The sequence below is a fragment of the Carassius auratus genome, chromosome 24, assembly GCF_003368295.1.
Source record: "Carassius auratus strain Wakin chromosome 24, ASM336829v1, whole genome shotgun sequence".
In the NCBI taxonomy this organism is placed as follows: domain Eukaryota; kingdom Metazoa; phylum Chordata; class Actinopteri; order Cypriniformes; family Cyprinidae; genus Carassius; species Carassius auratus.
Genome location: NC_039266.1, coordinates 17742687 through 17770435, shown reverse-complemented (window position 1 = coordinate 17770435; position 27749 = coordinate 17742687). Strand labels below are relative to the sequence as shown.

Sequence of the window (27749 nt, the reverse complement as noted above, 5' to 3'; positions counted from 1 at the left end):
AGGAAGTCCTTCCTTTCAATTAAAAAAGCCATTGCCTGGTATTTTTGCTCTAGAATGCAACCTTTATTTTTAATTTTTTATATTCATCTTCCAGCAAAACCACGCACAAATGCCTTCACAGGCAGTGAAAAGCACACACCCACACTGAGTATGTGTTTAGCTATCCATCAATCTGGAAAGCTGTTATGACAGTCCTGCGTGACCTCATTTCTAGACTACAGGTCAGCAAGAATATATCTCGCTGTTTTGGATTTTTTTATTTATTTTTTTACACAATCAAATCATATTTCTTTTAAACAAAGAGCTGAACCAGTTAACTACATAACATAAAAACTGTTGCATAGTAAATCTAGTTAAAATGAGACTGGAGAGCAAACATCCAGAGCAGAAGCATGTTCTCTCACCCGTGTAGTGTATGCTGCCTCTGGATCGTCCTCTAACACGCGCGACAGCCCGAAGTCAGACACTTTACACACCAGGTTTCCGTTCACCAGAATGTTCCGTGCCGCCAAATCCCGATGCACATAGTTCATCTCTGAGAGGTACTGCATTCCCGCAGCTATCCCACGCATCATTCCCACCAGCTGGATCACCGTGAACTGCCCGTCGTGTTTCTGCACAAAATGAAGAGTTCTCATGTCAAATTCACATCCCTGTGGCCTTATTTCCTGCCTTGTTCAACCTCTTTGGATTCTGGCACAGTCGGTCATGTTTGAATGTGTCTCATGAGAAATTCATAATTCATTGGCTCCCTAATTAATAGTGTTGCTCACATGTTACAGGGCATGAGCTATTAACTGCAATCACTGTATAATCATTCTGGCTTTTATGCAAGCAATGGCAAGTAACCAACCATCTAACCAGATTATGATGTTTCATTACACCCTCTGGCAAGAAAACATAAATATTTTGGTTGTTAACTACTGTTGCATGGTACTACTGGGGTAATAATGGGATGGTGGTTTGTTAATGCATGGGTTATACATATAGTACACGCACATACGCACACCTTATATTAGTGCTGTTAAATCAATTAATCACAATTAATCGCATCCAAAATAAACGTTTGTGTTTGCATAATGTGTGTATTGTTTATAAATGAACACACACATGTAGTGTTGTCAAAAGACCCGGTACTTCGGACCAAGTCAGTACTAAAATTTTTTTAAATGTGACGGTACCAGGTTTCTTTAAGTACCGATAGTACTGAGGTCCCGTTCAAACCCGGCTCAGCACTATGATTTCCGCGAAGCAGAAAACGAGGACGGAATCTCAAAATCCAGTCATGAATTTGAAACTTACATTTTAATATGGACAGTCATGGATTTTGTCAAAGTTAGCATAAATTAATAAATGGGAATTCATGGTATTATTTATGATTTTTTTTTTATTCTTAATAGATTTAAATGACAATTTTTAGTATTGAGAATTGGGGCAAAATTCTTTCTAAAATCACTTTGACTGAGAAGTGTTATGAAAATGAATTTGAATTGATAATATATAATAATTATCTTCAAGTCCTATAAGAAGACGCTGCCAATAAAATATAAAGTAAATATTTTTAGGATAATATTTCAATAATCTCATTTGACATAAGTATAATGATTATGTAAATATTTTTTTTTTGAAATACTGTCTTTGTAATATAACTCTTACTATTCTGCTAGTGTTTTGCTAGTTCTCCATAAAGCTTCTAAACTACTTTGACCAGCAAGTCAACCAGCGTTATCAGAAATGCCATGCTGGTCGACTGTATCCACCAGATAATATTTGCTTGAGAACATAATGATCCAAACCAGCATAAACCATGGTGGTCTAAGCTGAGAAACAAAACACAAGCTGAGGGACACAAAGAAAAACCAGGCATAGAGAGGTGTGAACACACGAGTTGTCGAGCCCAGTATGGAAGAGCCGGATGACTGCTTTGTGTTCCTGTGATATTTCACAGCATTTCCTTTGGTGCAAATTGGCCTCCATCATTCGCAACAAAATAGAGCATGCTCACCTTCAAAAACGTGTCCAGAGATCCATTTTCCATGTACTCTGTCACTATCATCACAGGCTTACCTAAGGGACAGAGAAAGAGGAGACAAAACAGGAAGTGAGAAATATTGTGGAAAACAGAGAGATAGAGAGCAGAAGCGAGAGATAGACATTTCTTTCTTTCTTTTTCACAGGCAAATGAGAAAAGACACAGCAGAGAGGCAGGAAGACGCTGGCGCTTTTGTGTCCTATATTTAATTCATTTCCAAGTTGACAGAGAAAAACATGCAGATAAAGAGAGAGGACACCTCCCCCACTCCCAGCGACTTCACAGCCCCTCGTTCCTACTTCGGTTCGCCTCTACCTGCTGCCTGTTACTCATAGTGACAGCCCCTAATCAAAGCTCTCAATAACAGTCAGCCAGATAATCAGAGCGAGCTGTCCACTGAGAATATCTTTGTCCAGAAATACCTAAAATGGTAATGAGTTCCTTTAGGAGGGAGGATGATGAAGCGGGGAGACAAGTGAGGGGGGAGGTTTTAGGGGGGTGTGTTGATTAATTGCCCTGGGGGTGGTGGTGGGGGTTGAAGATGAAGGGGTGTAAAGATTCGCTAATGGGAAAAGTGTTCACTTCTCCGCTATGTTGCAGACACAGCTGCAAGAGACTCATATGGGGAGCTCGCACCTGCGTTGTTGAAAGTGATTAAAAATTCTCCCTTGATTCCACCCCAATAACACGCTGTCAGTCAGAGAGACCCCCCTTCTCACCTCGCACATGACAGGGAAGAGTACTTGCTAATCCATCCTGATTATCAGAGATGCTTGATGGATGGAACGTACGGCAGAAACTTTCACCTCGGGGCACCAGACACACGTCAACATGAGATGCCATTCAGCCCTTGAGACGTTCTCTGTTTTTGTGATATTTCAGTTTTCTCTTTATATTGTGGCAAGCATTACAGGTTATAGTTCTGAATGCTGCAAGGTGATCTTTGAGGTTTCATCACTGTGACACTGTGGAAACAACATAACCGTATTTTGCTCCATGGGGACTTTATTTATTTTTCCATTTTAAAATAAAATAAAATAAAATAAAATAAAATAAAATAAAAGGCTGGTCCAGGTAATATGCAATTTTCAGAGAAAACTAATAAACAAACAAAAAAATATTATTTCTATTTGATTAGTGATGTCAAACAGTGATATTTTGTTATTTACTTTATATTATTATTATTATTATTATTATATTGTTCCTGTAAATAAACAGGTTATTTTTTTATTACTACATTTTCATTCCTTTTATTTTTATATTAAAATCACAGGAATTAAAGAAGAAACTAAATTCAGGATGGTCTAGTTAATATGCATGCTTTTTATAGAAATAAACCGACAAATAAAGTCATGAACAAATGTTCCATTTGGCATTTATTAGTGTGATCAAAAAGCTTATTTATATATTTTTCATATATTATAATAAACGATTTCATATTTTAACTATTAAATTGTGCTTTCGCTGTTAAATATAGTTCGTATGATAAAACCTTTAAAATGTTGCATCAGTAAAGCACCCCTTCTACCACCATATAAACGGACGGACATCATTAGCCTCTGCATTGTGACCTGCAAAAAACTTGCTGCAATACAAGGAGTAAAAGAATAAAAGCACAAAGAAATAGAAACCCAATCCAATAAAACCCCATTCAGCCCTAACAAGCTATTTATAGCACCAAGCTCTAAGACATTGCCAGTTATGATTTCGGATGAATGGGGGTTGCACTGTATAGCCTATCTGCCACTGTAAGTAAATCACAAATGTATATCAGTCACACCCTTTAGAATTGAAACCACACGACAAGCGTGGCAAAGGATATCCGAAAGGATCGTGCATTAGCTTATCAAGGTGGGACAAATTACTTTTGACACTAAGCTAGCTGGATAACGTGGCCTCCTTGCCTCAACCTACAAACCTCTGGCCACCAGAACTGAAATATAGAGCGCATTCAAACATAAAGCACAACATCTTCCTGACACTGCCATTGTTTGCACATTGTTTGCATCAGATCAAACCATCGTGCATTTCCGTACTCTAGCTGTTTAGCATTTGTTTAAATAAATAAATTAAATTAAATTCTGGTCCAGTTAATACACATGCATTTTCTACAAAAAAGTATCCCAAAAAGGTCATTTGCCATTAAAGACCTGCAACTCCAGTATGTACTCTGTACATCATCTGTAATCACGTGCTTTGGAGGCATTTGATGAAATGACACCAATGTCATGAAATATCACAGGACAAAGGAATTTTTAGGGCTCAAAACAAGTTAAGCTCTAGCTTAAAATCACACATTACTCTGAACAAAGCAATACTTTCAATGATTTAGAAATGACATCCTCTTATTGTTCCTGCTGTTGATGGCACAAAGAAAAACTTTTCTTGAGGACTCAGCTGGAATGAACCTGAAAATACAGCCACGGATGACAAACGTTATCAGATAGCAGACTGGAGTCCTCTAATCTGATGCACAGTGGGTTTATAATAGAGACGATGACAGCTCTGTGTTTTTGCAAAGATGGGGGATAAAGACCTGAATGGGGCATTAAGGTCTATTCTCATTCCATTCTCTGAGTTGCCGATGCATTTGCATTACAAAAAGCTCAATCACAGTCTAATTTTTTCCGTCTGAGGTGGTAATGATAGAGCGCCTCTCCAAAAGCTGTGTTACATGACAGATGCTTTTCATATTACAGCGCAAAACGCTTTGTCTTTCTTGTTGGCGCTCCATCAGGCAGCATAAACACGCTCCAGCCTCTTTAATGCATCTCTGCTCGGCTCCATCAGTGCTGTGATTATTCTGTGCGTACGAGGAGGGGGCTGGATTGACAGCTGCTTCTATAATGCAGTGCGAGGGGTCGCTGACCTCTCCTATTCCCATCCCCTACACCATCAGGTTGATCTGTGACCTGTGAAATTACTCCGGCTATCATATCTCACCCAATCAGTGGAAGACGAGGGCACAAGCACACACGTGTGTTACATTACCTGCCAGAAAGAGCAGTTTAGAAGATATTTTCACTGAGCCTTATTCACAAATAATTACATACGGTTGTATTTACATACTGTATGTGCACAGAAGAGGTTCTCATGCAACTTTTTTGCATGTGCATTCACACATAATTTGTTGTTTTCTAATTCAATTGTTAGTTAATCAGGAGTGTTCTAAATTAGGGCATGTGTAACATACAGTTATCAATATGTATTAATACCTTTATGTTAATTTATATACAAATGTATGTTAGGGATGTCATGATATGGTGATTAATTACTGACATCTAAATTTGGCTGTGAAAATACCTACAAAAAATATATTATTTTATGTCTGCAAAAGAAAGTAAGTCATATAAGCTTGAAGCAACATGGAGTAAATGGAGTAAAAACAGGTGATTAAACGACAACAGAATTTTCATTTTTGGATGAACTATGCCTTTTTTATTTTTTAGTAAATTTTTATTAAATCATATTATAAATTAGTAAGTGAAACTGCCATTATGTGGCGTTAAATGACTTAAAGTCTTAAGTCATTGAGATATTCATTCATTCGATTCCTTCAAACGACTAAATGGCTCGCTTTATGAATGGGCCATTGAATCACTGGTTCACATTCAAAAGGCAGATTCAGAGAAACAAAACTGCTATGATGCTCAGAGACGCACAACAGTTCTGCTTTGATTTTATAGGAAATATTTGAATTGACAAGATTAAGCAAAAATAAATAGTGTGTTTAAAAAGAACACCACATTAACTGAACTGTTGTATAAAATCACATTTGCACTCATGCTATTGGGACAAAAAACATCACTTGTGTGTGTAATTATATATATATATATATATATATATATATATATATATACATAAATACACACATACACACCAAAGACACACTTTTATACAGATTTTTATAAACTATATTTACATTATATTATATACTGCAAAAAAAATCCTATTTCTACGTAACATATTCATATTGCCATAAGGTTAATAACTAAGAGCCATTATTTGGGACAGGAAGTCTGTGTACATTTGGACAATCCAAGCCTATAATAATGAAAGCCTTTCACTGACATATTTGTTGAATCAAGACTTTCATAACCTCATAATTATGTCGTAGCAGAATTAAAAAAAGGAAAATTACTGGGCTTTTATTGAATAAGAGAGGAAAATCTGTACCGCCAACATTAATAATAACTATTTGAACTGAATCAAACTAAAGGCCACCATTAGCATTTTGCACGAGTAAGAGGAACTGGGAGGAAATGTCAAGAGAATTAATGTTAATTATTCTGACATTGAATATTCATGATCCCTCCCAAAACTCACATCCAATTATATGTTTGTATTATCGGTATTCATGCAGCTGGCATGAATATGGATGGGCCTTTTGTTATAGAGCCTGTCAGTCAAATCCACAGAGACTTGAAGGAAGAAAAAAATCATAAAGCGAGATCAGTAGAGGAAATTACCACTCAATGGTGACCAAAACACCTGTTGCAAGACACAGACAATAGAAATTCAAACGCACACAATAAGTTGGCGCTATTCTAATCACGGCCAATATTAGCCTCCTCATTATCAGCGAGCAGGCAGTGCACATCAATTTCAGATTCTCAGGAATTGCAATACAAGCAATCAGAAGTAATATAGACCTAATATGCTTTTATATAATGCACGGTCAAACAAAACAGTGGTTTCTTCAATTTATTTTTTCTACAAACAATTTAAGTTAACTCTCGCCATGATTATGTGTTATCTACGATATCTGATGGCATTATCTTACCAGCTAGAGTGATAATTCAAAGCGATAAAAGCAAATTCAAACGCATACTGTCATAGCACATTTGTATTCTAAAGTAGAAGTAGGGCAAAAAATCACTGATATAAATATTGTCATACATATTTATTGGAATGAATATTCATGAACCGTGCTATTTGTTTTTTGTTGAAGATAAGATTGTAAGGTCAATTATCTCTGTGTGGAAAACACAGGGGGTACAATCTATTTCCAGCAATAGACGTTATGTGCAAATGCGTTTCAGATGTAGATGCTTACATCTAGTGACGACTCCTTCCAGTCGAATGATGTTGGGATGGTCAAACTGGCCCATAATGCTGGCTTCACCCAGAAAGTCACGTCTCTGCTGCTCTGAATATCCGGCTTTCAGACTCTTGATGGCCACCTGGATCTCCCTCTTACTGGGCAGCCTCAGACGGCCACTGCAGACCTCTCCAAACTCACCTGGGAGTCAAACAAGAGCCTGTCAGCTAATTGAATTTACCCTCAATCCCTTATTTCATTGCTTTGCAATCCCCTGGTGAGCTGTTCAGGTGGTTTAAACAAGTAGGGCATGCTTTAGAGTCAATTTGCTTTGACTTACCAGCCCCAATAACTCTCTCAATCCGTATGTTGGAAACTTCGATCTCCTTGGCGAAGTCTCGCACCGCCTGGTTGGGGTCCTCATATGTATGCGGGTGAATATACGTGCGGGTTTCGGGAAGTTTGACTGCAATGCAAGAACACGGCAGGAGTGGGGATAACGGTCGGGTTATTTTACAGTCATTTTAGTTACCTAGACTGAACCATCCATTTTCCTAAAAGGAGGGGAGTGCCGCATTTTCAACCTCATTAAACATTGTCTTTGGCAGGCAGGAAAAGTGTCATTAGAGAAAACACACATTAGGCAACTAGAGCGATCAGAGACACCATTTATCAGCAGATGCATCAGAGCCTCTGATCACTAACCGACAATTTGCTGGAAAAACATGCATTTTCTTTATTCATCTATCTAGCCAGACCGAATTCTGTTCACTGGCCAGAAAAAATACTATGCTAATTTGACGACATATCTCAAACTATGTTCTTTGAACGCACTATATTAGACATCTTAAAAAGTTTAGCTCAATATTTTGCTGATTAATCTTAAAAGATTTGAGTTCTTTTCCAAGACCAAAAAGCCTGGTGCATTACCTCGTCCATGCTGAAACTGCATTTTCTCTTCCTCAGGGTCTTGCTTTGCTTTAATATATCCACAGCGCCTGGAACAATAGAATAAGCACAATTAAAACCGTCAGACACAATGAAATACATGCTTTCTCTCACACTAAATCAACTAACCAATCCCCCAAGAAAATGTTGATGACTGCAAAATCAAATCTACAGCGACCAGATCTGGTCACATAGATCATCTTTTTACAGTGTAGTTTAACCATAATGTGTCTTTAGAGTCCGGTTTTTCCCACCTAATAAAGGATTTCACTGCTTTTTCCCGATTTTTAGCACAGGGAAAATTCAATCCTGACACCTCTGACTTTATCATTAACTACATCATTCCTCTCACACGATCATGAATAAGGACATGCCCCAGATAATGAATATTCCAATACACTGGGGAGGAAAGGTGGCCAACGTAGGACTGATAATTATGTTCATTATTCATTTAATCCTCTTAGTGACACACACTCACACATTCCCTTTTCCTGTCATGTCTTTAAAAAGAACGAATTGCCAAAAATGTCCCAGGCTGACTAGCCATAGTAATTATACAGCATGCTGAAATGTGGTGAATGGCTGCAGAATGTCTACAGACTGGCACGTTTGATGGGGACCAGGTGGAAAAAGCCATCCTAAATGGGCTTCTAGAGGACATTGGCTCAATAATATGGGTGAATATCCACTTATGAATAGAAAAGCAGACTGGAGTCTCTATTGTGCTGTAGCAGATGACAAAATGCAAGGCATTTCCTCTAACTGCAGGTAAAGAAAGCTAAGAGGTTCAGAGTGGAGAGAGAGTGTTATGAGTTGAAAGCCTTTGGTGGAATTCACATTGGACTCGTTCTTGCATCCAAAACCTGCTAGAGTGCAAGGGAACGGAGCTTTTTTTAAAAAAAATATAATGTTTTTAATGGATAGATGGACAGATTCAACTCAAAATTACACTCAAGAACTCTGAGTTCTGCATTGCAAACAGTCCATAATGACAGTGAGATATTACCAGAACTCTGCAATCAAACTGCTAAGCTAGTAATACCCCCGTAGCAGCTGTGGAAACACTCATGCATCAGGGTTACCAGTATTTTGATTCTGGTATTGATTTTATACACAGTTAACAATGCTAATCAATACAGGAAACAGAGTCCCCTTCATTCCAAAAACTAGAGCGTGCTCAGCTGCTCCAGAGCAGTTGTAGCATTGGGGCCTGAGGCCGGGGGTTGGGACAAGAGCAGACCTAAGGGTCTATTACATAATGGGAAGACCGCTGGGTTCATTCATACCCCCTCTGTTGCATCTCCATATGGAGTTGCGGGGGGTAAATCTTTCCCTTTCAGCTGTCGTACAGCCCCGTCTGGTGGGGGGTTCAGAGGTACATGTGTTTAGTTTCCTCTCTGCTGCTTTTAATGAGACTGGGAGTCTCAAGAGAGACCCCACCTGTTCATCAGCCACACATACACATGCACCCCCCTAAATGAAAGCTCAGAGCCTACTGTGCATCTGTGTGCAGGTACAAACTCCTAACCCCTTCGATCTTTAACCGTCCCATGTGCGGAACACAGTCTTTTTAGTGGAACATGCTTGCATGGGAGGCGCAGGGCTGGAGGGGTTCGCAGAGGCGGGCCACCCAGCTGAAGCATGTGGTAATCAGGGAGAGAAAATCAACTCTGAAACCGACCCCGCTTGCTCTCTAACCTGCCCTGTCGTCCCTGAAGGTCCCGCAGATGGATCCCTCCCCCTTGTACCTGCCGCAGTGCCGCTCAACACGCTGATGAAACACTTCCCATGCTGCAGCGGGAGATCCGGAAGCGTGATCCCACCCTTCAACCTCCTTGTCACTCATTTGAATGCAATATGCACACTGCGGGGCTATTTGCATATTCTGTTATAACGGCGGATAAAATGAAAAAGAAAAAAGAAAAAAAAACCTTGACAGACTAGTGTCTAGGACTCTGCAATTAACACATTTTTCAACTCAGAAGCATTCCTCAAATCCCTTTTGTGCGGTGATAAAGATGTTTCGCAGCCCTACACCGCTGGAAGCCCTTTTGTCTATGACCCAGTTTCTTTTTCCTTTCTTCTTCCTCTCTTTTGTCTTTCTCCCGCTCTCACAGTGTGAAGCTTGTATCTGCAGGTGACAGTGCAGCGTAGCAGCTTTGTATCTGCTGACAGGGCTCATATCTTTCTCTGTGCCTTTGAGAAAGGGACGTCGAGTGGCATGGTGCTAAAGCAGAGAGACTCTTAAACTGTCTGGCCGGCTTGAGGGAACAATGAGTGAGAGCTGATTCAGTTTGCCATAAGCATTGAGAGAAAGATGTAAGGGAGAGATTGAGAAAATAGACATATTTAGTGCTTGTCAAGACAATATTATTGCTCATACATACCTTAAGTACTAAATGCTGGCATGTAACTCATTCTTTAGCAAAAGTTTTATAGTACATTACTACTCTAAGGTACTACTATGCACCTTTTAGGTGTAGATAAGAAACAAAGTTGTCTAGTGCCCAGTGACAAGCTGTTCTGACGGTGTATCCCATGCAAGCCTTTTCTTTTGCTATAATTTTAAGCATATATGCACATAAATAATGTGGCAATATCAATTAAATCCCATCAGACAAAGAACCAAGTGGTTTCCTTGAACAGCCTCAGCATGAGATGATGTGCTGTGAGCATAAAACACTGTCATTTTAATGTGGTAACTCTTGTCCTCTAACCCCCAAACTAGTTCGTTACATAATGATACTCCAGCTCATTGAGCTAATGAGGTAAAGCAGCTTCCAGCTGGGTCTCGAGATCTATTCAGCATGTAGCGGATGGCAGGCCAGCTCCGGCTTTCACTTGCTACAAGGACATGCCAAGCCACTGGCATGGCCAATACTGTACCTCCCAGTAGGGTGGCAAGAACAACAGGACAAAATTCAACTGATGTCCTTGCATGTTGCCATGTGTCTGTTCTCCTAAAGGACAGGGTTCGTTTGGAACGGTTAACTGAGACATCTTTATCTTGAAAAAACTGTAAAGAAAGAGTCAACACGTCCTTGAGCCATAACTTTTGCTGGTCCATATCATGGATCATTTAAGATTTCTCTCCAGAAAATTATAATTTTGCAAGCATTTTCAGAGAAGTACAACGTAGGGCTGCCCCCTAATAGCCAACTAACTGGAAGAGGCTTGGTCGACTAAAAAAAAATTCCACACAAAGTGCCGAAATTACGCAGTCCTTGACGGACAGATCGTTAACAGACGGTCTATGTGGTAATATAGTACATTGAGCAGGACATCCATATGCTCACCTAACATTCATCAACCTCAAATCTGGCTTATCATATAAAGAAATAATAAAAATGCTCAGAATTGCGAATTTGTATCATGCAATTCTGAGAATAAAAAAGTCTGAATTGTGAGATGTGAACATGAAATTGGGATAAAAAAGGTCACAATTAGCTTTTTTTATTATTATTATTCAGTGGCCGAAACAGGTTTCCATACAAAATGGATCAGAATGATAACAGTAAATCTGATCTTGAAATTGACTATGTGGCCCCTAGAGACCTGTCTCTGTAAACCTTTCCTCCTATCTGAGGATAAAAAATTGATTTACAATCAGGCTAATTACAAAAAGAGGAAATGATCATGTGTTTGGAGGAAATAGACAATCATAAATTCTAAGCTCCTCTGACAGGTGTTTTAAAAACACTGACTCTATCAGTTGAGAAGGGTTCATTACGCTAATTAAAATCCAGAAGAAAATCGAGCTGATTGATGGCACATCCTTGTCTTCTCTCCAGCCATTGCACATGCATCCAACATATCATCCACTTATATATTCCGGAATGTTCTTCTGACGCATCCATCCAGACACGTCTACAGCTGGCCTGCCATTAAACATGTGGAAATGAAATTCTAAGTGAAGCTGCGTGCTGAGCGTGAGCAGGTCATGACGTGCTCAGGGGCTACACGGCCAGCAGTTTCTATTTGGAAAGGCACTGGAATAGCCAGATGGAATGGTTTGGAAAAAAACAACCCTGTTTTACAACCGAACACGCTCATTCAACCATTTCGGAATGGCATTGCAATTCCATTTTGTGTGTGTACTTGAATGTGTTGCTATATCTCTCTGTTAACCACATACAAATGGACTGACTAAACAGTCATGGTACGGTATCAAACCCAAGGGCGAGAAACAGGTAATGTCTGCACTAAATCAACCGAACAAGAACCCATTAAGCCCTCGGCTGTGCCGCCAAAGCATGTTCTACACTGCTCAAACAAAGAACTGAATAACAAAACACATTTACAAGCTACATTCACTCACGGTGGTAGATTGTGAACGAAATCTACTTCCCCTTAAATGGCATCAGTTACAGCATAGTGTGGGTTTTCACTACACCGAGAGAAATGTAGTGCTGAAATCTCTCAGTTTACAATTGTATATGATTGTTTTCAGCTGCTATATCACAATAGTTTTAAAATGATTTCAGACAAACTTTTTTTTACTCATTGGTTGTTTATGTGATGCTCTCATGTAAAAACCAGCAGAAATAGCAATTGGTGCACAATCGTTTTTTTTTTTTTTTTTTAATGATGTTTGCAGTCTAAACTGGATAATCTTGTGTTTTAACACATTTCTCAGAGTTGAATCATTTATTTATTTTCAAAGAGTCCCATCGAATATTCAGCCATCAGAGAGCTGCTGTTATATGGCGTGCACACATATTTTATTACGCAATGTATAATTTTTTTCCCCTTCTTGCATGATTTAGCTGCCTACAAATTTGCCAAACCTTGATGTGATTGAGTATGACAGGCAGGGGGGAAAAGGCGAAAAGGCTCGTCACATAACACAAACACATAACCACTAATCAGAAATGCAATAACCTCAATAATGGAATATTAACCGACAATTCATTTATCACTCCTGCAGAAATCAGCCATGTGGCTTCTAGATTTCATCATTAAACTGCAATAATTCCATCCAACGTGAGCATTAGCAAATGGTTTGGAGGCCGTCCAACTGGAGGTAAAGGGAATTGTTTTAATATCAGAAGCTTGAAGTCTTCAACTGGTTTTCATGGCTGGCAAACAATTCTCTTCAGACTTGCAAATGTATGCGTCTTTGGTTAGTAGGCACCTGCTAGAATACTGCGGCATCTGTCATTGCACTGAAATGTTCGACAAACACAATCACAAGGATCTTTAAAGTCTTTAAAGTGTGTCCTTCTTTTTTAATTGCATTTCTGGAAATAAGCAGAAAATAGGGGGAAGTGAAAGACAAACGAGGACCATCTGGCAGCATCATCACCAGCCAATCAAAGCTGTTTTTTCCTCATCAAGTACCAGAATGCTGGCCAACTCCAAATCACTGGGAGCCCAAATCAGTGCAAAAACAAAGTTGAACACACTAAACATGCCTGAACTCTTCATATTTCTCTGACCAACCTCAACTTTGGTGTGCAAACAGAAGACAAATTCATGGGCCAGTATTCCCATTGCTCTTGACCAATGCATTTCCATGATTTGTTCCAGTTCTTCATGATTATAGATATAAATAATTACATTTGAAATGCATGCACAAAGAAAAACATTTTGTATTACAGAGTCATAAAAAATGGAAATGCAGAACCAAAAAATGTCTTTTAACTTTTAGGAATTCATATCACACCTTTAAAATTCCTTGACATTACCAAGAAACCCTGACTGATCACAAATCTTAAATTCTGCAAACAAAAAATCTCTTCAGATCTCCAATGACCTTGCTCAAGTTCGAAACATTAACATCTTGCTTATGATTCCCACTTGAGTTAAACTTTGCAAAAAACTGATGTAGGTTTTTAACTCAGAATCAGAAATCAATTACCTCAAACTGTCAATAATGGAAAGGCCTCGCTCTTAAAGCTCAGCTGAGGTTCTGAAAGCAGTAAAAGAACTGAGGGCACTGTGAACGGAACACCTTGTTAAGTTTCCAGTATACATAGCTCAGTGTAATCCAATGCCAAGGGACTGAATGCAAATACAGAGTTTAGCTTCACTCACCATTACGATTCATTAGCCTCCACACCACACTAGAAACACGTCATTCGAGATCAGCATCAAAACTCTTTTTATTGCTTCTATGAGGGTCTTCCACAAGCAGTCACACATGCATTGGGACGGGGGTGGTGGAAATCATGAATAAGAGGTGGCAGCACCAAGGTTTTGGCTTGCAGGCATAAACTTGGCCGACATAACACATCCTACGGGAGCTTTCTGTCACAGTGCATTATGGGTTACAAACTGCAAAGCAGACGGAAATCTCATTCTGTGTTACAACATACTGGATCATATAGCATATAACAGTCGAAAAATCCCTAGTAAATCAGCCTTTGAAATAGAAATGTGAGTGCCGGTCAATACTAAAATAAAAAGCTGTAACGATGCCAGTCTTTCTGCAATATTGCTAAGAGAAATTAAAGTGGGTAGTTGCACATTGCCTACGCCAGTGTTTTATATTATAAAACATTTTTATTCATGAATAATTTATATTTTTTATATATAAATGTATATTTATATTTTTATATATTTATTTATAACAAAATCCGAGTTTACTGAAACCCAACTTGAATAACAAACTAAGGAAGACCAAAAGGGCGCACACCTACACAAAGATCAGCTGATGACTCATTCTGACCATTTCATGTCATTGAGAGGGGTTTATTTTCTGCTTTCCATTCCTCGTCTCTCCAGATCCCCCTTTCATTTCCATTTCATTAGCTCCCTCGTTCTCAGCCGTACAGCGCTTCTACTCTTGCTTTTCTCCCTTATGTCTGTCTCTTCAATTGTTCTCTCAAGTGTTTGCTTTCATCTCTACAGATCACGCTTTGCAATCAGAGGGCTAAACAATTTTGTGTCCTTTTGATTTTGTGTAAATGCACACATGTACACACACAAAGGCATACACACACTTCACGCACAACATCTCATTTGCTCGATCCTGTCCATCTATATTTACGATTCTTCGCTGATTAAATGAAACATGGTTTCTTCATCTTTCGTATGGATTTGTTGACGGTTAAACAACCCAGATTAGCACTGATTCATCCAAGTCTCTCAGTGTAGAAGTTGCCAATTAATTTGCTTTTTCATCATACAGAAGGCTGCATCCTTGTGGTCATTTTTTTTTTTAGAATAAGGTATGGTCTGAATCTATAAACTGAGAAAGCTTAAAGAAGAATAATAGATTACCCTTACCGTCCACTCACAACAAAACAGGCCACTAGCAAGACCAGAAGCACTGCACCGCCTGCCACAGAGATGGCCAGTATGGTTTGCTGGTTTGGATCTCCAACCGCAAGCATATCTAATACAAAGAGAGAGAAACCAACATTAAAGCAGCGATTATCCTCAGTGCTTTCTGCATTTGTGAAAATTTACCACAGTTTGGCACATCCAATATCCATTAGGTTAGATTCATTATTTTAGGTACAATTTCTATAAATGCATAAAAATGTGCATTTATATATATATATATATATATATATATATATATATATATATGTGTGTGTGTGTGTGTGTGTGTGTGTGTGTGTGTGTGTGTGTGTGTATATATATATATATATATATATATATATATATTATATATATATATATACACATATATATTACACACACTACCAATTTTTTTAAATGTGTAACTTAAAAATGTTTAAAAGTACAAATATGTTGTTTTAAAATGATTTAATACATTTCTATTTATTTACTGTCATTCTACCATTCTATGTCTAAGCAACTGTGATAATTAAGAAAATATTTACCACATAGTAAACACAATTAGAAACTGTTAAATATGCCTTATTAATACCATGGCAACTATTCTGACATCCTTCACAAGTGTTATATCATAAACAAAAATAATCACGACTAATATTTTAGTAAACAAACAAAGGGATATAAAATAACCTGAATTGTCCCAGATAATGTTCCAATAAAAAAGATTTAAGAAAGCATCCCTCTAATTATGCGCACAGAATGGTGGTGTGTAGCATATGGTACACAAACTATGAGACAAACACAGCGGGGGCTTTTACCTACTCTCAGCTGAAGCTGCTCACAATTCAGAGGAACACTGACAGAAAATCTACATGTTCAGACTTCAAACGCCGCAGCGAGAGCGCAAACTGCAGCACGTGAGGAGCCTCGGCTATCTCAGGGGACTAATTGAACGTGTTCACATGTATGAATATTTCAAAGCCTCTTTCAATGCGCGCAGCGGATCGGAAATTCAATCAACGGCATGTGATGGAGAAATACATGCGTGTGACACAGGTTACAGTTTGGCCGAAAACAAATTATGAAGATATTCAGCGGTGAATAAGAAATCAGGGTTTTCAAAGTCTGAAATTATAGAGGTATCTACAAAATCAAGGATAGTGTAAATGGGTTTCTGATCAAGAATAAAACTTAACTATGTTAAAATTGTAATGCATGCCTTATTACAATTTTCTGTGGCTCCTTAGCCTAACTGTAAGCTAACTGAAGAGCCTTACTGAGCACACAGAATTTCATTAGAATGTTATTTTGCAGTAAATTAATCAAACAATATCCTTTTGCTATTGGATATAGTCTTACGTGTAAGTAATTTCAGTAGTGATATGGGGAACAAGTGTTTTGTGTAATGAAACTATATTGTGCAATTGGCACGTATGGTATCAACCAGTCAGCATCCAGGAGACGAACTTTCCATTTTAAAGTGATCATTTCAGAATCAGATTTCATAGTCAGTTCTCTAAAACTAGCTGAGAACACTGTTGCCAATCCCCAGGAAGTAAAGGAGATCTTCACTGCTGGAAGCAAGGAATCTTAAACAGGTAAAACATTTCTGGAGGTGCATGAAGGATGGTTTTTCACTTACCTTCATGGCTCGTCTCCAACTCAATTTCTCCCCTGTAGTTCCCATAGCCTCCATCTGTACGGGCTCGGATCCGGAAGATGTATGTGGTTCCCGGCTTGAGGCCTTCCACCGTCATACTGTTGGATTTGGTCTTCAGCACAGTGTAGTTCTGATCCTGCTGGTTCTATAGTAGGAAAGAATGGAATAATAAGTGAACCAGGCTGCATGCAATGAAGACGGATGTGTCGATCCCTCACAATGATACCTGAATCCCTTCCTGTCCTGCAAACCCCAGGAGTCTAGTTGAACTTTGTCGAATCATCCATAATTTATCGAGTCACATTCACAGAAAAAAACGAAGAACAAGAGAACAAAGCATGCAGATTGGATTCAGATCAGTCAATTGCCAATTAGCAATTAGCTCAGATGGAATTTAGTGCTCATTCAAGCACCTCCTGCCAATGACTAACACAATGCTTTTCTCATAGATGGATTGAACTGAAAAGGAACCACAGATTCCTGCATTTTTTTTTAAGGGCCTAACTGCTTTCCGGCTTCCAGTAACTGGAATTTATCCAGATAAATGACATCAATCCTATTGACTTGGATCTGTCGCCTCATTGTCCAATTCTCAATGTCTAATCCTACGGAGAATTCTGTACAGTGTGCTCATGTTAATATTTCACAGCTTATTGATATCCATTCATCTTCCTTCATGTAAGCCCTTCGCTAAAGAGGCACGTGGCAGCTCGTTTAGGGAAATCTAACGTTCCAGACAGAAACGCCACACCCTGCGAGAGAGGGATGACCATATTTCCTGTGGTGCTATTAAATCTAAGACGGGCCAAACAGGCGGCATCAGACGGATCGCGGACACAGCGGCAGCCAAGCCTGTCCATCTGTGGGCTCCATCTAAAAGCCACACAGCCCATGATCACCTGAATAAATCATAATAATTACCCATCACCCTGTTTTCATGCCACACAGCCAAGTACAGTGGTACAGGAGGGTGTCACAGAGGGATTTAAAACAACTGAACATGAAATCTCTTACCCTGTGTGTAGAAAACTCACTGCAGAATGCAGTTCGCACTAGATATACATCCGTACCATATCAGTAATTGAATTATATTGAACATATTTTCATCGTGCATGCTCATTTCTGCTATTTTTTACATTAACATTACATTTGTGTTCATCTAACAATCACTTTGAGTTCATCTTAACAGTTTAACACCGTTAAATATAATCTTTAGTGTATCTTGTAATTAATATGCATTTTTAATAAGGCACATTATAATATTGTGAAGCCTTATCTGAAGTATATATACATTTTTTAAATAATTGATTTAAAATTGTATTTTTAATTACTTAGACACAATTGTATAGAATAGTATTTTAATATAATAAACATTAGAAAGCAATTTTAATATATATTTATTAGTTATATGAAAGTATCTGAGTATCTGCCAGTAAAGAAAAAAAAAATAGGGAAAATCTGGAATACTAAATTTCCAATATATTTTTTATATGTATATTTCATATATTTAATAATACAATAGAATTTTAATGCATATTTTTCAGTTATAAGCCATAAACAATGTCACATTATCTACTATTCAGACCCAATTACCAGAAATATTGCACACTTTATATGAAATTACATACACAATATGTCTCAAGTGAGGACGTCAGAAAAACTACTTGAAATCAGATTTGATCATTTAGAATGAGAATGTTATTGGATATACATGGATCAGGTTTTAATCTGATTTCAAACATAATCATAAAGCATATGGATTTGTAAATATCATATTTCTGTCTGTTCAGCCTAAAAAACGAAACAGGTTTGAGTTGAATGAAGCAAAAATTGGATTTTATAATGGACAATAATGTCATCAAGTCTAAAATGTGACAACCTCAATGGTTTTTGGCAGACAGGAGATCCATGAATGTTAATTGGGACCGAATGAAGCATGTCTGTGTTAACATTACAGTCTCTCCCCAGGGTACGATAAAAGTGAGCTGCCATATGTCCAATCAGTGCAAGAAGGACTCACATAGGGCCAAAAGGTCATGGAGATCAGCGTACACCAAAGCATCTAACCTTTTCATAATAGGTGACTTCATATTCCACTACAGTCCCGTCAGAAGGTTCTGGACCCTGCCATGCCAGCGTTACACTGTCGGTGCCCTTCCTTTCCTTTAAGATGACACTCACTGAAAAAGAAAGAGAGAGAGATGAATTGAGATTGATTTCCATGTAAAAGAGGAGGATTAATTACACTTCTAATTAAAGAGTATGAGAGGGCTGGCGGAGCGCGTCTTGTCTTTTTCAGGAGTGATAAATTATTCTGCGTGCGTAGTGAGTCATTTTCACCCTGTACTACATTGCTGGCACGCAGCCAGAGCACCTCAGCCCTTCTATTCGTACCACAGCAGTGTTCACGAGCCGCCCTGAGCGGAAAGAGAGAGAGAGAGGTGCTAATGATGGTGTCAGATTGTGAGTACAAACGAGGGCCTCCGTTTTGGGCCCCGGCAGCTAGTGATGAATGAAGGAGCTGATGTTTCGATCTTTAATGAGCTGTGCGAGTCTTAACTCTGCGTACTCTGATCTGGTGCGCGGCGCCGACACAGTGACACCGCTAACTGCCGTATGCACACAAACACTCTTAAAGTGATAAACAAACATCTACGCTGATATCCCAGCATGTGCTCGGTTCACAGATAAAGAACAGACATGCTTCAGTTCAGAGTAAGGAAAGAAAAGTGTCTCAAAATATCACAGGAAAAGATGTAGGAGGCAGTTAAAACAGGACAATAATGCATTTATATATAGCCAACATGATCTGACCATTATGTGAACACCAAAAACTAAATATTAATATGCTGAGTAATAATGAAAAAATGAACTTTAATAAAACCATTTATTATGTTTTTGAAAGAAGTCTCTTATGTTCACCAAGGATGCATTTATTTGATCAAAACAGTATTTACGCCAGTATTTAGGGTTACATGATCCATCAGAAATCAATCTAATACACTTATTTGGTGCTCAAGATAAAAAAAAAAATGTTTTTTTTTTACTATCAATGTGAACTGATGCATTTTCAGCATTGTTTAATGAATAGAGTTAAAAAGAACAGCATTTACTCTAAATTGATTTTTTTATATATATTATATGCCTTTATCGTTTTTTTAATCAATTTACTTGCTGAATAAAATTATTTTTTAACTGATCCCAAAATCTAAAACATGAATGTAAATAGTGCAAATGTCACATTTTATTAAATTAATACTCTCCATTTCAATTTCACATCGTCTTTAACACAGCAGATCAATGCAAATACTTCCTGTATCATTAAACATTCATATATGTAGCATTAAAAGGCTCTGCATTCAGTTCTTATGAAGTCATGAATCTGTCAGCTTTATTTGATGTATTTGTCACTTTATGTCTCCTCAGAATTTGCATTTATAAATATTCTGTTTGCTATCTCTCACACACCTGCCGATGAAAGATGTGCGCCGAAACATCAATCAATATCCGAATCATGCAAAGCATGCAAATACAAGCACTACATCATCCCAGAAGTCTCCTCTCGACACACGGCGGATTGTCTCTTGAATATTTCAAGCGGTGTGGACCAGAGGCCAAGCACTCGAAATACAGACCAATCAGAGTTACGTATACCTCAATCAGTCCCCGCCCACTAGTGGCGTTTCCACGGCTACAGGCATGTCAGCTCTCATAAGAGCAAAGGGCTGTTGATCCGGGCATCCTGGGTAACTCTCCTCTCAGGCTTCTCATTACGCTGCCTCTCGCTCTCGTTCTCTGAGGAGCTGAATCATACTTAAATCACAGGATCAGGAGAGCTTGTCCCTCCTCTCGACCAATGACAGGCTTCGAGGCGCTCACAGAGTGCGGGTTTAAAGGTCAGGCGAGATATAAGAGGACCCACTGAAGCACAGCACACCCGTGTAAAATTCAAAAGTAGGAGACAAAAATTGTGACTACAGCTTCAGGGATTTAAGAGCACAAGCAGAAAACCGTTTAACTGAGGATGTTTAAAGCTTCCAAAGGATAACGAATACTACATATCCCTGACCCTCCTGAGAGCAAGTTATAAAATATAACTGCGTCACATATCAAATGAAAAGGCCCCAAAAAAAGGAAAAAATATTGTATGTCCTTGTGAAATGTTTCAGACTTTTAATGCCAAGGTCTATCATATATAATAGGAATGATAGAGGAAATGAAGACAGCTTTATATTTTAATGTATAAATGGCTCATTTATACTATATATGAAAACATTAAATGTGATATTGAAAAATAAATAATTATATTTCTGATTACATTTGTATTTAATTAAATGTATAAATGTATATTGCTTTATTTATAAACTATGACATTAATATAATATTCTATATCATATAGTTTATATAACATTTTATATTGTTGATATTATATAACATCTTAAATGTAATATAATTGTAATTATTTATTCATAAGATTAGTTTCAAGATTTGGCTTTTATTTTCAACAACAGAATAAAATGAATTCGTAAATAACCTGATTTCTTAAAATAATAATCATAAATTAGCATTCAGATACCAGGTTTGAAAATCAAAGGCTACTAATAAGCAGAAAAATCATTTTATAGAGAAAGACAGAATTTATATGTGTGAAATCTCACCTGTCTGGCTGGTGGTGATGTTGACGGACACTAGATGACGTGGACTGGGGCTGAGATCCGACACTCCGTTCAGGGCTTCAATGTTGAAGGTGTAATTGGTGTGAGGCTGCAGTTCTGTCACCAGAACTCTGGGGTGCGTCAAGCCAAACTGCCTGGGGTTGAAATGCGGACCGCTGCCACAGGGAACACACTTCTCACCATCTCCTGCAGCCCCTGCTTCTCCAGAGCACTTCCTGCAGTGGACGCTGTAGGTGACATCTCCACGTCCACCACTTTCACGAGGAGGACTCCATTCTAGAGTGACTGCAGTCTCGTTCACCATGGAAATGGGATTGCCGGGTGCCGAAGGTGGTCCTGATGAATGTACACACAAGTAAAGCACATCAGTTGGGCACTTAACCAAATAAAATCATCAAAACACAATAATGAACGAGATGTTTCAATGCTTTATTTTAATTCATATTTAGAAAGCCACAAGATTCTCAGCTTACTTGTGCACGCCATTGAGCGAGGGTCTGATTCGGCCCTGTAGAAGCCTCTCTCACACACACACTCAGAGGCCTTGTCCTGGTGGGAGTAACTGTGTGGGGGGCACTTCACACAGTATGCATCCATAGCAGAGGCCTTGTAGAAGCCTGACCGACATGCTATCAAAGAAGAAGGGGGGGAAATGTGACTGTATTCATATTCAGAAATATTTCAATTATAATAAATTACAGAAATTATATTTATTATTTATACTTATATGTATTATATATTAAATATTAAAAGACAGATAGAGGTACACATGAACACATCTCCATTCTGTTCAAAAGATTTCACCCCCTGGCTCTTAATACCCATTTTTCTCTTATTGGAACATCAATGAGTGTTTGAACCTTATGTAAGAGTTGCATTTTAGTCACTCTGTGTGAAAAGATGGATCTCAAAATCCTACAGTTATTATTGGAAAGGGTTCAAATCATAGACTTTATAAAAACATGGATGTAGTGTCCGTGACGTCACCTGTAGACTCCTGAAGTGCGTTTTTGAAGCTCAAAGTGTGTAGGGCGAGCAGTCGCCATTTTGGCAGCGCGTCACCGCTATCGACTATGGGGAAAAAGGCGGGAGCTGGTTGCTGAAGCCACGCCCACCTAGCGCGACGGCACTGTGAGCAGCGGTAATCCACCTGTCACTCAAGTGGCCACGCCCTTAATTATGCAGAACTTTAAGTCTTAATATGATTTAAACGGATGAGTTATAAAAAATTCACGCCCCTCACAGTTGTCACGAAGGGCAAAATTAGCAATATAGACCAAAATCATGTTTTGCACCAGACCTTAAAACATGTTTTTGCTGTAAAGTTGGGCATTTTAACATGTTGAGTCTATGGGATTGACTCCCTTTTGCAGCCCGCCTCCAGCGGCCAGTCATTGAATTACAGCTTTAGTCTTTTCCTTGTTGGCTTCACGATAGAGAGAGCGGGAGGTTGCCGCTTGGTTCAAATACTCAAAAAATGCTGGAAAACCAAAGAATTTGTGGGACCTAAAGGATTTTTCTGGATAACAGCAGGCAGTTTAACTGTTCAGGACAAACAAGGGATTCACAAACAACTATCACAAAAAAAAAAAAAAAAAAAAAAAAAAAAATTATATATATATATATATATATATATATATATATATATATATATATATATATATAAATATAAAAATATATATTAATTGGTTGTGGATCATTCAGACAGTATTAAAAATAAAGGGGATGTAAACTTTTGAACGGGGTCATTTTAATTAATTCAACAATTTTTTTTCTCTTGTGGACTATACGTAAACATCTTATGTGAAATGTCTCATTCAGGTCAGTACTAAATAAACAACTTCATGAATTTGGTATGATTATTAACAATAGTATTCGCAGATTCTGCAAGATGTAAACTTTTGACTTCAACTGTATATACACTTATACATATAAACATACACACAGTCTATTTCTTATAATATGTAATTATTTTTCTGATGTATTTTAATCTAAAACTGAAAAAATCATTACAATAAATCACTTAGGTTATAAGTTATTTCGTTTAATTTATAAATGGGAAAAATATAAGCAATCTGAAGAGAGGAGTTTTGTGATGTTATCTGAGGGAGGTTTCCTCTTAGCTCTCGTCACTTTCTCCAGCGAGGCATAACTAACATCCCGCTGCAGCATTAGCCTGACTGGAGGCACGTGGCGGCCGTGTTTTCTGTGTGTGTGTGGGGCCTGGGTTAAGTTGGAGCTGAGTGAGTGTGATTGGTGTGTGTGTGTGTGTGTGTGTATGCATTAGAGCACTTCCCCTCAGGGACGCCGTGCCAGACTCCCATGATGCCCCTGAACTAAAAGCAAACCCTATATTTCTGCAAACACATCCCAAACATGTCAGTTCTTATCAGCCACAGCACAATGCCTCCAACATATTTCCCTTTTCAGGAGAGGCTTTTCAAAGTGACTAATACTGAACTTTGGACCGTGTTAATGGAGTGAAGAGTGATAGCAGCTTTGAGAAGCAGTTAGAGGTGGATGTAGTTTTGAGAGGTGTTGCTTGTAAATTTAACAATGTTAAGTGACTCAACTTACACTGTAGTTAATAACTCAAACACAGATGCTGTCCTTGACTCCCAGACAACTTCATGAAAGAAGTTAATATTCACACGCTTCATGTTGTATTTCTTATATACACCATATTTAATAAACTATGCAAAAGGATTGCATCCCAGCCATGGTGGTCTCTCTCTCTCTCTCTCTCTCTCTCTCTCTCTCTCTCAACACACACACACACACACACACACACACACACACACACGCACGCACACACACACACACACACACACAATTAATTGCTACAATTATTATATATTATGATGATTATGATGTACTGAAATGATAATATTACAGAAATACTCTTTTAAATATGTAATATAAAACATTTCATATCATTGTTATCTTTTCTATTAAATATAAAAAAATCTAAAATATAATTACAATGCATTACTATATATATATATATATATATATATATATATATAATATTTTTCCAACATGATGTTCACTACAGGGGCAAGAAAAATCCCATTAATAATCAATAGAATTAGAATTACGTTGCACACATTAGAATTTACACTTCACATTCTGACAATCCATTAACTGATGCTCTGATTTACCACCACATTACCTTTAATTAACGGCCGGAGATGTTTCATAATCAATAAGACAGCTGTCCCTCTTAATTAATTAATCAACATCTTTCAGTTCCCCACCAACCAATCAACAGCGATTTATTGCAAGTATGAAGCGTGAAAAGGTTAAACGAGTCAAAACATGAGCAGAAGTGTCTTTTAATGGGAGATAAAATCATGTAAAATGCCACAATCTTTCTGACCAGTCTAGTTTATTTCTGTTATATAATATTTTTTGGAGTTAATTTTTTGGCCTAAAAATTATTTCAGGTAGGCTTTCTTCAACTCGAATGACAAAGATTTCTCCATCTATCTTAATCTAAAGCCACTGACACAGCCACACAAACACAGCAACATACACACACATAGAGTGAGAAAACATGAAGCAGATAATGCTTTAGTAAAGATAAGACCCTCTCAGCGGGAGATCTTTCTGAGAGATTAAAGGAACAAGAATTTGCTCTAAATGCTTCTACTTCAATCTGCCGAGAGGCAATCGGGACCAGCAGAATTAATACTGCTCTTAACAGGAAAAACGCCTATTTTTTCATTCTTCCACAGTCTGAAATTACTAAATCTATCCTTTCTCAATGTCACGCTGACTGTATTTTGTTATCTATCCATGCTCTCCTTATATTTACAGAAACGTTGTAATCCACATGACCACAGATATACAAAAACCCATTGTTTTTTAAAGCCAGAGCTCAATGTGATACATAGTTCCTGTTTTTCTGTACAAAAGGAGTATATACACAGATGTGGAAACACACAAAAAAAGCCCTTTTCCCAAATGTCTGCACTGCTGTACTAACTAAAGCTTTATGCTAACAGGCTTACTGAATTCTGCCACAAATCCGGGAGTATTCACTGACCTAAATAATTCTGAATTAAAACATAGTCTTCAGGGTTATGAGGTGAAGTTCTGCTGTACGGGGTGTAAAAACACTGATATACTAAGACCTGAAGAATTAATACGCTAAGACCTGAGGTAAGAGGTGTAAAGTCTCGGTGGTGGTTTGGAACGAAGCCTGAAATGAAACAGCATGTGTGTATTATGGTTTTGCACCCTCTGTGTGTTCAGTGCCAAACCAAAAATCCCTTGGAAAGCCTGGCCTATTGTGGAACCCAACTGGTCTAGTATGTCAAAGCCAGAGCAATAGCAACAAGGCAGATTTCCACTACGCCTGCTAACCGCAAATGAAAGCATGTTAGAGGATATGGAAAGCTTGTGAAGGACAGATTCAGGAGATGTAATTTGCCCCTAAGTGGAGAGTAGAAAAGCTCTAGATTAATTGGTCTATCTGAGATCACCAGAGCTTGAAAACATCCTCCAGCAAGATCCACCATAATGAAATCTTAATTTAGTCAAACAAAATGAGTGAACATGATAGTTTATGCTGGTTTGGTGCTGGTATAGCCAAGCTATTAATCAGTTACACTCCTTTTCTATTAATTTATTCAAAACATTAAAAATGCAACGTCTTTTAAAGGGAGAGGAAAATAATCAATGTAAAACAGAACATACGTGCTTGAAATCGTACTTTTGCTCATGAGCAGAAGACAGAAAAGTCTATCTCTCAGAGAGATTTCAGATGGCTTCCTCATCAAATATTTACATTGCTGTGATTGGTGTCCACTTGGCTCAAGATAATCAATAGCTTTTATATATGATACCTTCAGACAAAAAGACAGAAAGAGCAGCACCATCATGGGAATTAAGTAAGAGAAAGCAAGCAAGAGAAAAATGAACAGTGGCGCGTTTGTATTTGTTTTTCTTTCTGTGAGGGGAAGATGAGAGACATGTTTGGAGAGTGTGTTTAATGCCTGGTCCATGGGGACGAATGGTTGCTATTAGTGTATTTTTCATTCGGTCTCATTCTGCAGCCTCTGGTTCATATTGAATGAGGCAGATCAATAGACATCAACCCTCCACCTGAACACCTAACAGAGACCCTTCTCCATCACATGGATCAGGGACACCACTTTACCATCTTGTTAAAAAAAACTGAATAAAAATAATCAACAACAAAAATTGAAATGGGAAAAAAATTAACTAAACTAAAGCTTAAAAAAACATTAAAGCTAACTGAAATAAAGTGAATTTGGCAGTCATTAAAATACTAAAAATGAAAACTAAAATGGAAACTTCAGAAAAGTATCATCTAGTCTAAGATGATGAAAGTAAATCTAGAAAACAAACTAATGGGGAAGTGAAAAAATGTAAAACTAATGAAAGAGAAATACATAAAATTAAATAAAAAAATAAATTAAATTAAAATTAAAACAAGGGACATGAGATTTATTGTATAAAACATAATACATTAATATACAAGAATATAACTTTCAATATAAGAATATAACTTTCTCTTTAACATCTTGCTGTTATTTTAATATCTCCTAGAAAATGTATACGATTAAATGTGAAGACAATTAAGGTATTTTTATTAAACAAAGTCACATTTTACTATGAATTAAGAGGAAAAAAATTTAAGAAGATAATTTTTTTTTAGAAAGAGGCAAAATTTAGGCTAAATCAAACATACAATCACAAATTACAATCTAATACAATGGCATTAGCCCAAGAGAACATGACATCCGTGTCTAGTCAATCCAGTTAGGCTACTATGCAAACCAGTGTTCAATGAAGAAAATGAAGGGAGAATTTCTCAGATATGAGAGACAGACGGACTGACTTTCTTCCCCCCGGAGGGGGAGAGTGAGATGGTAAAAGTGACATCCCTGCTTCCAGCACTTCAGGTGCCCTTTTCAATTTAACAGCACTGCGGACCTACTCAGAAAAGCAGAACAGCGTAGCAAAGGTAGGTCAGTGGAACGCTGACCGCAGGGTCCCGCACCCACAGGGTCCGCGCATTCGATTACCTAGGGATACAGGCTTATGTACTAGTTTCCATGGCAACATAATTCCAAAACGTTCCCTTCATTGAGTGTGAATCAAGACTTAAATAGT

General features: G+C 38.0%; 1 protein-coding gene across 1 annotated transcript in view; it reads right to left on the bottom strand.

Moving 5' to 3' along the window:
- LOC113042492 (ephrin type-A receptor 3-like) overlaps window positions 1-27749 on the bottom strand; it is a 45913-nt gene that overhangs the window by 6490 nt on the left and 11674 nt on the right. Inside the window, 10 exon segments of the mRNA XM_026201384.1 lie at window positions 405-614; window positions 2006-2067; window positions 7089-7274; window positions 7414-7539; window positions 8004-8071; window positions 15252-15360; window positions 16912-17074; window positions 18997-19109; window positions 21588-21941; window positions 22079-22234. Of these exon segments, the coding sequence (XP_026057169.1) occupies window positions 405-614; window positions 2006-2067; window positions 7089-7274; window positions 7414-7539; window positions 8004-8071; window positions 15252-15360; window positions 16912-17074; window positions 18997-19109; window positions 21588-21941; window positions 22079-22234 (1547 nt within the window).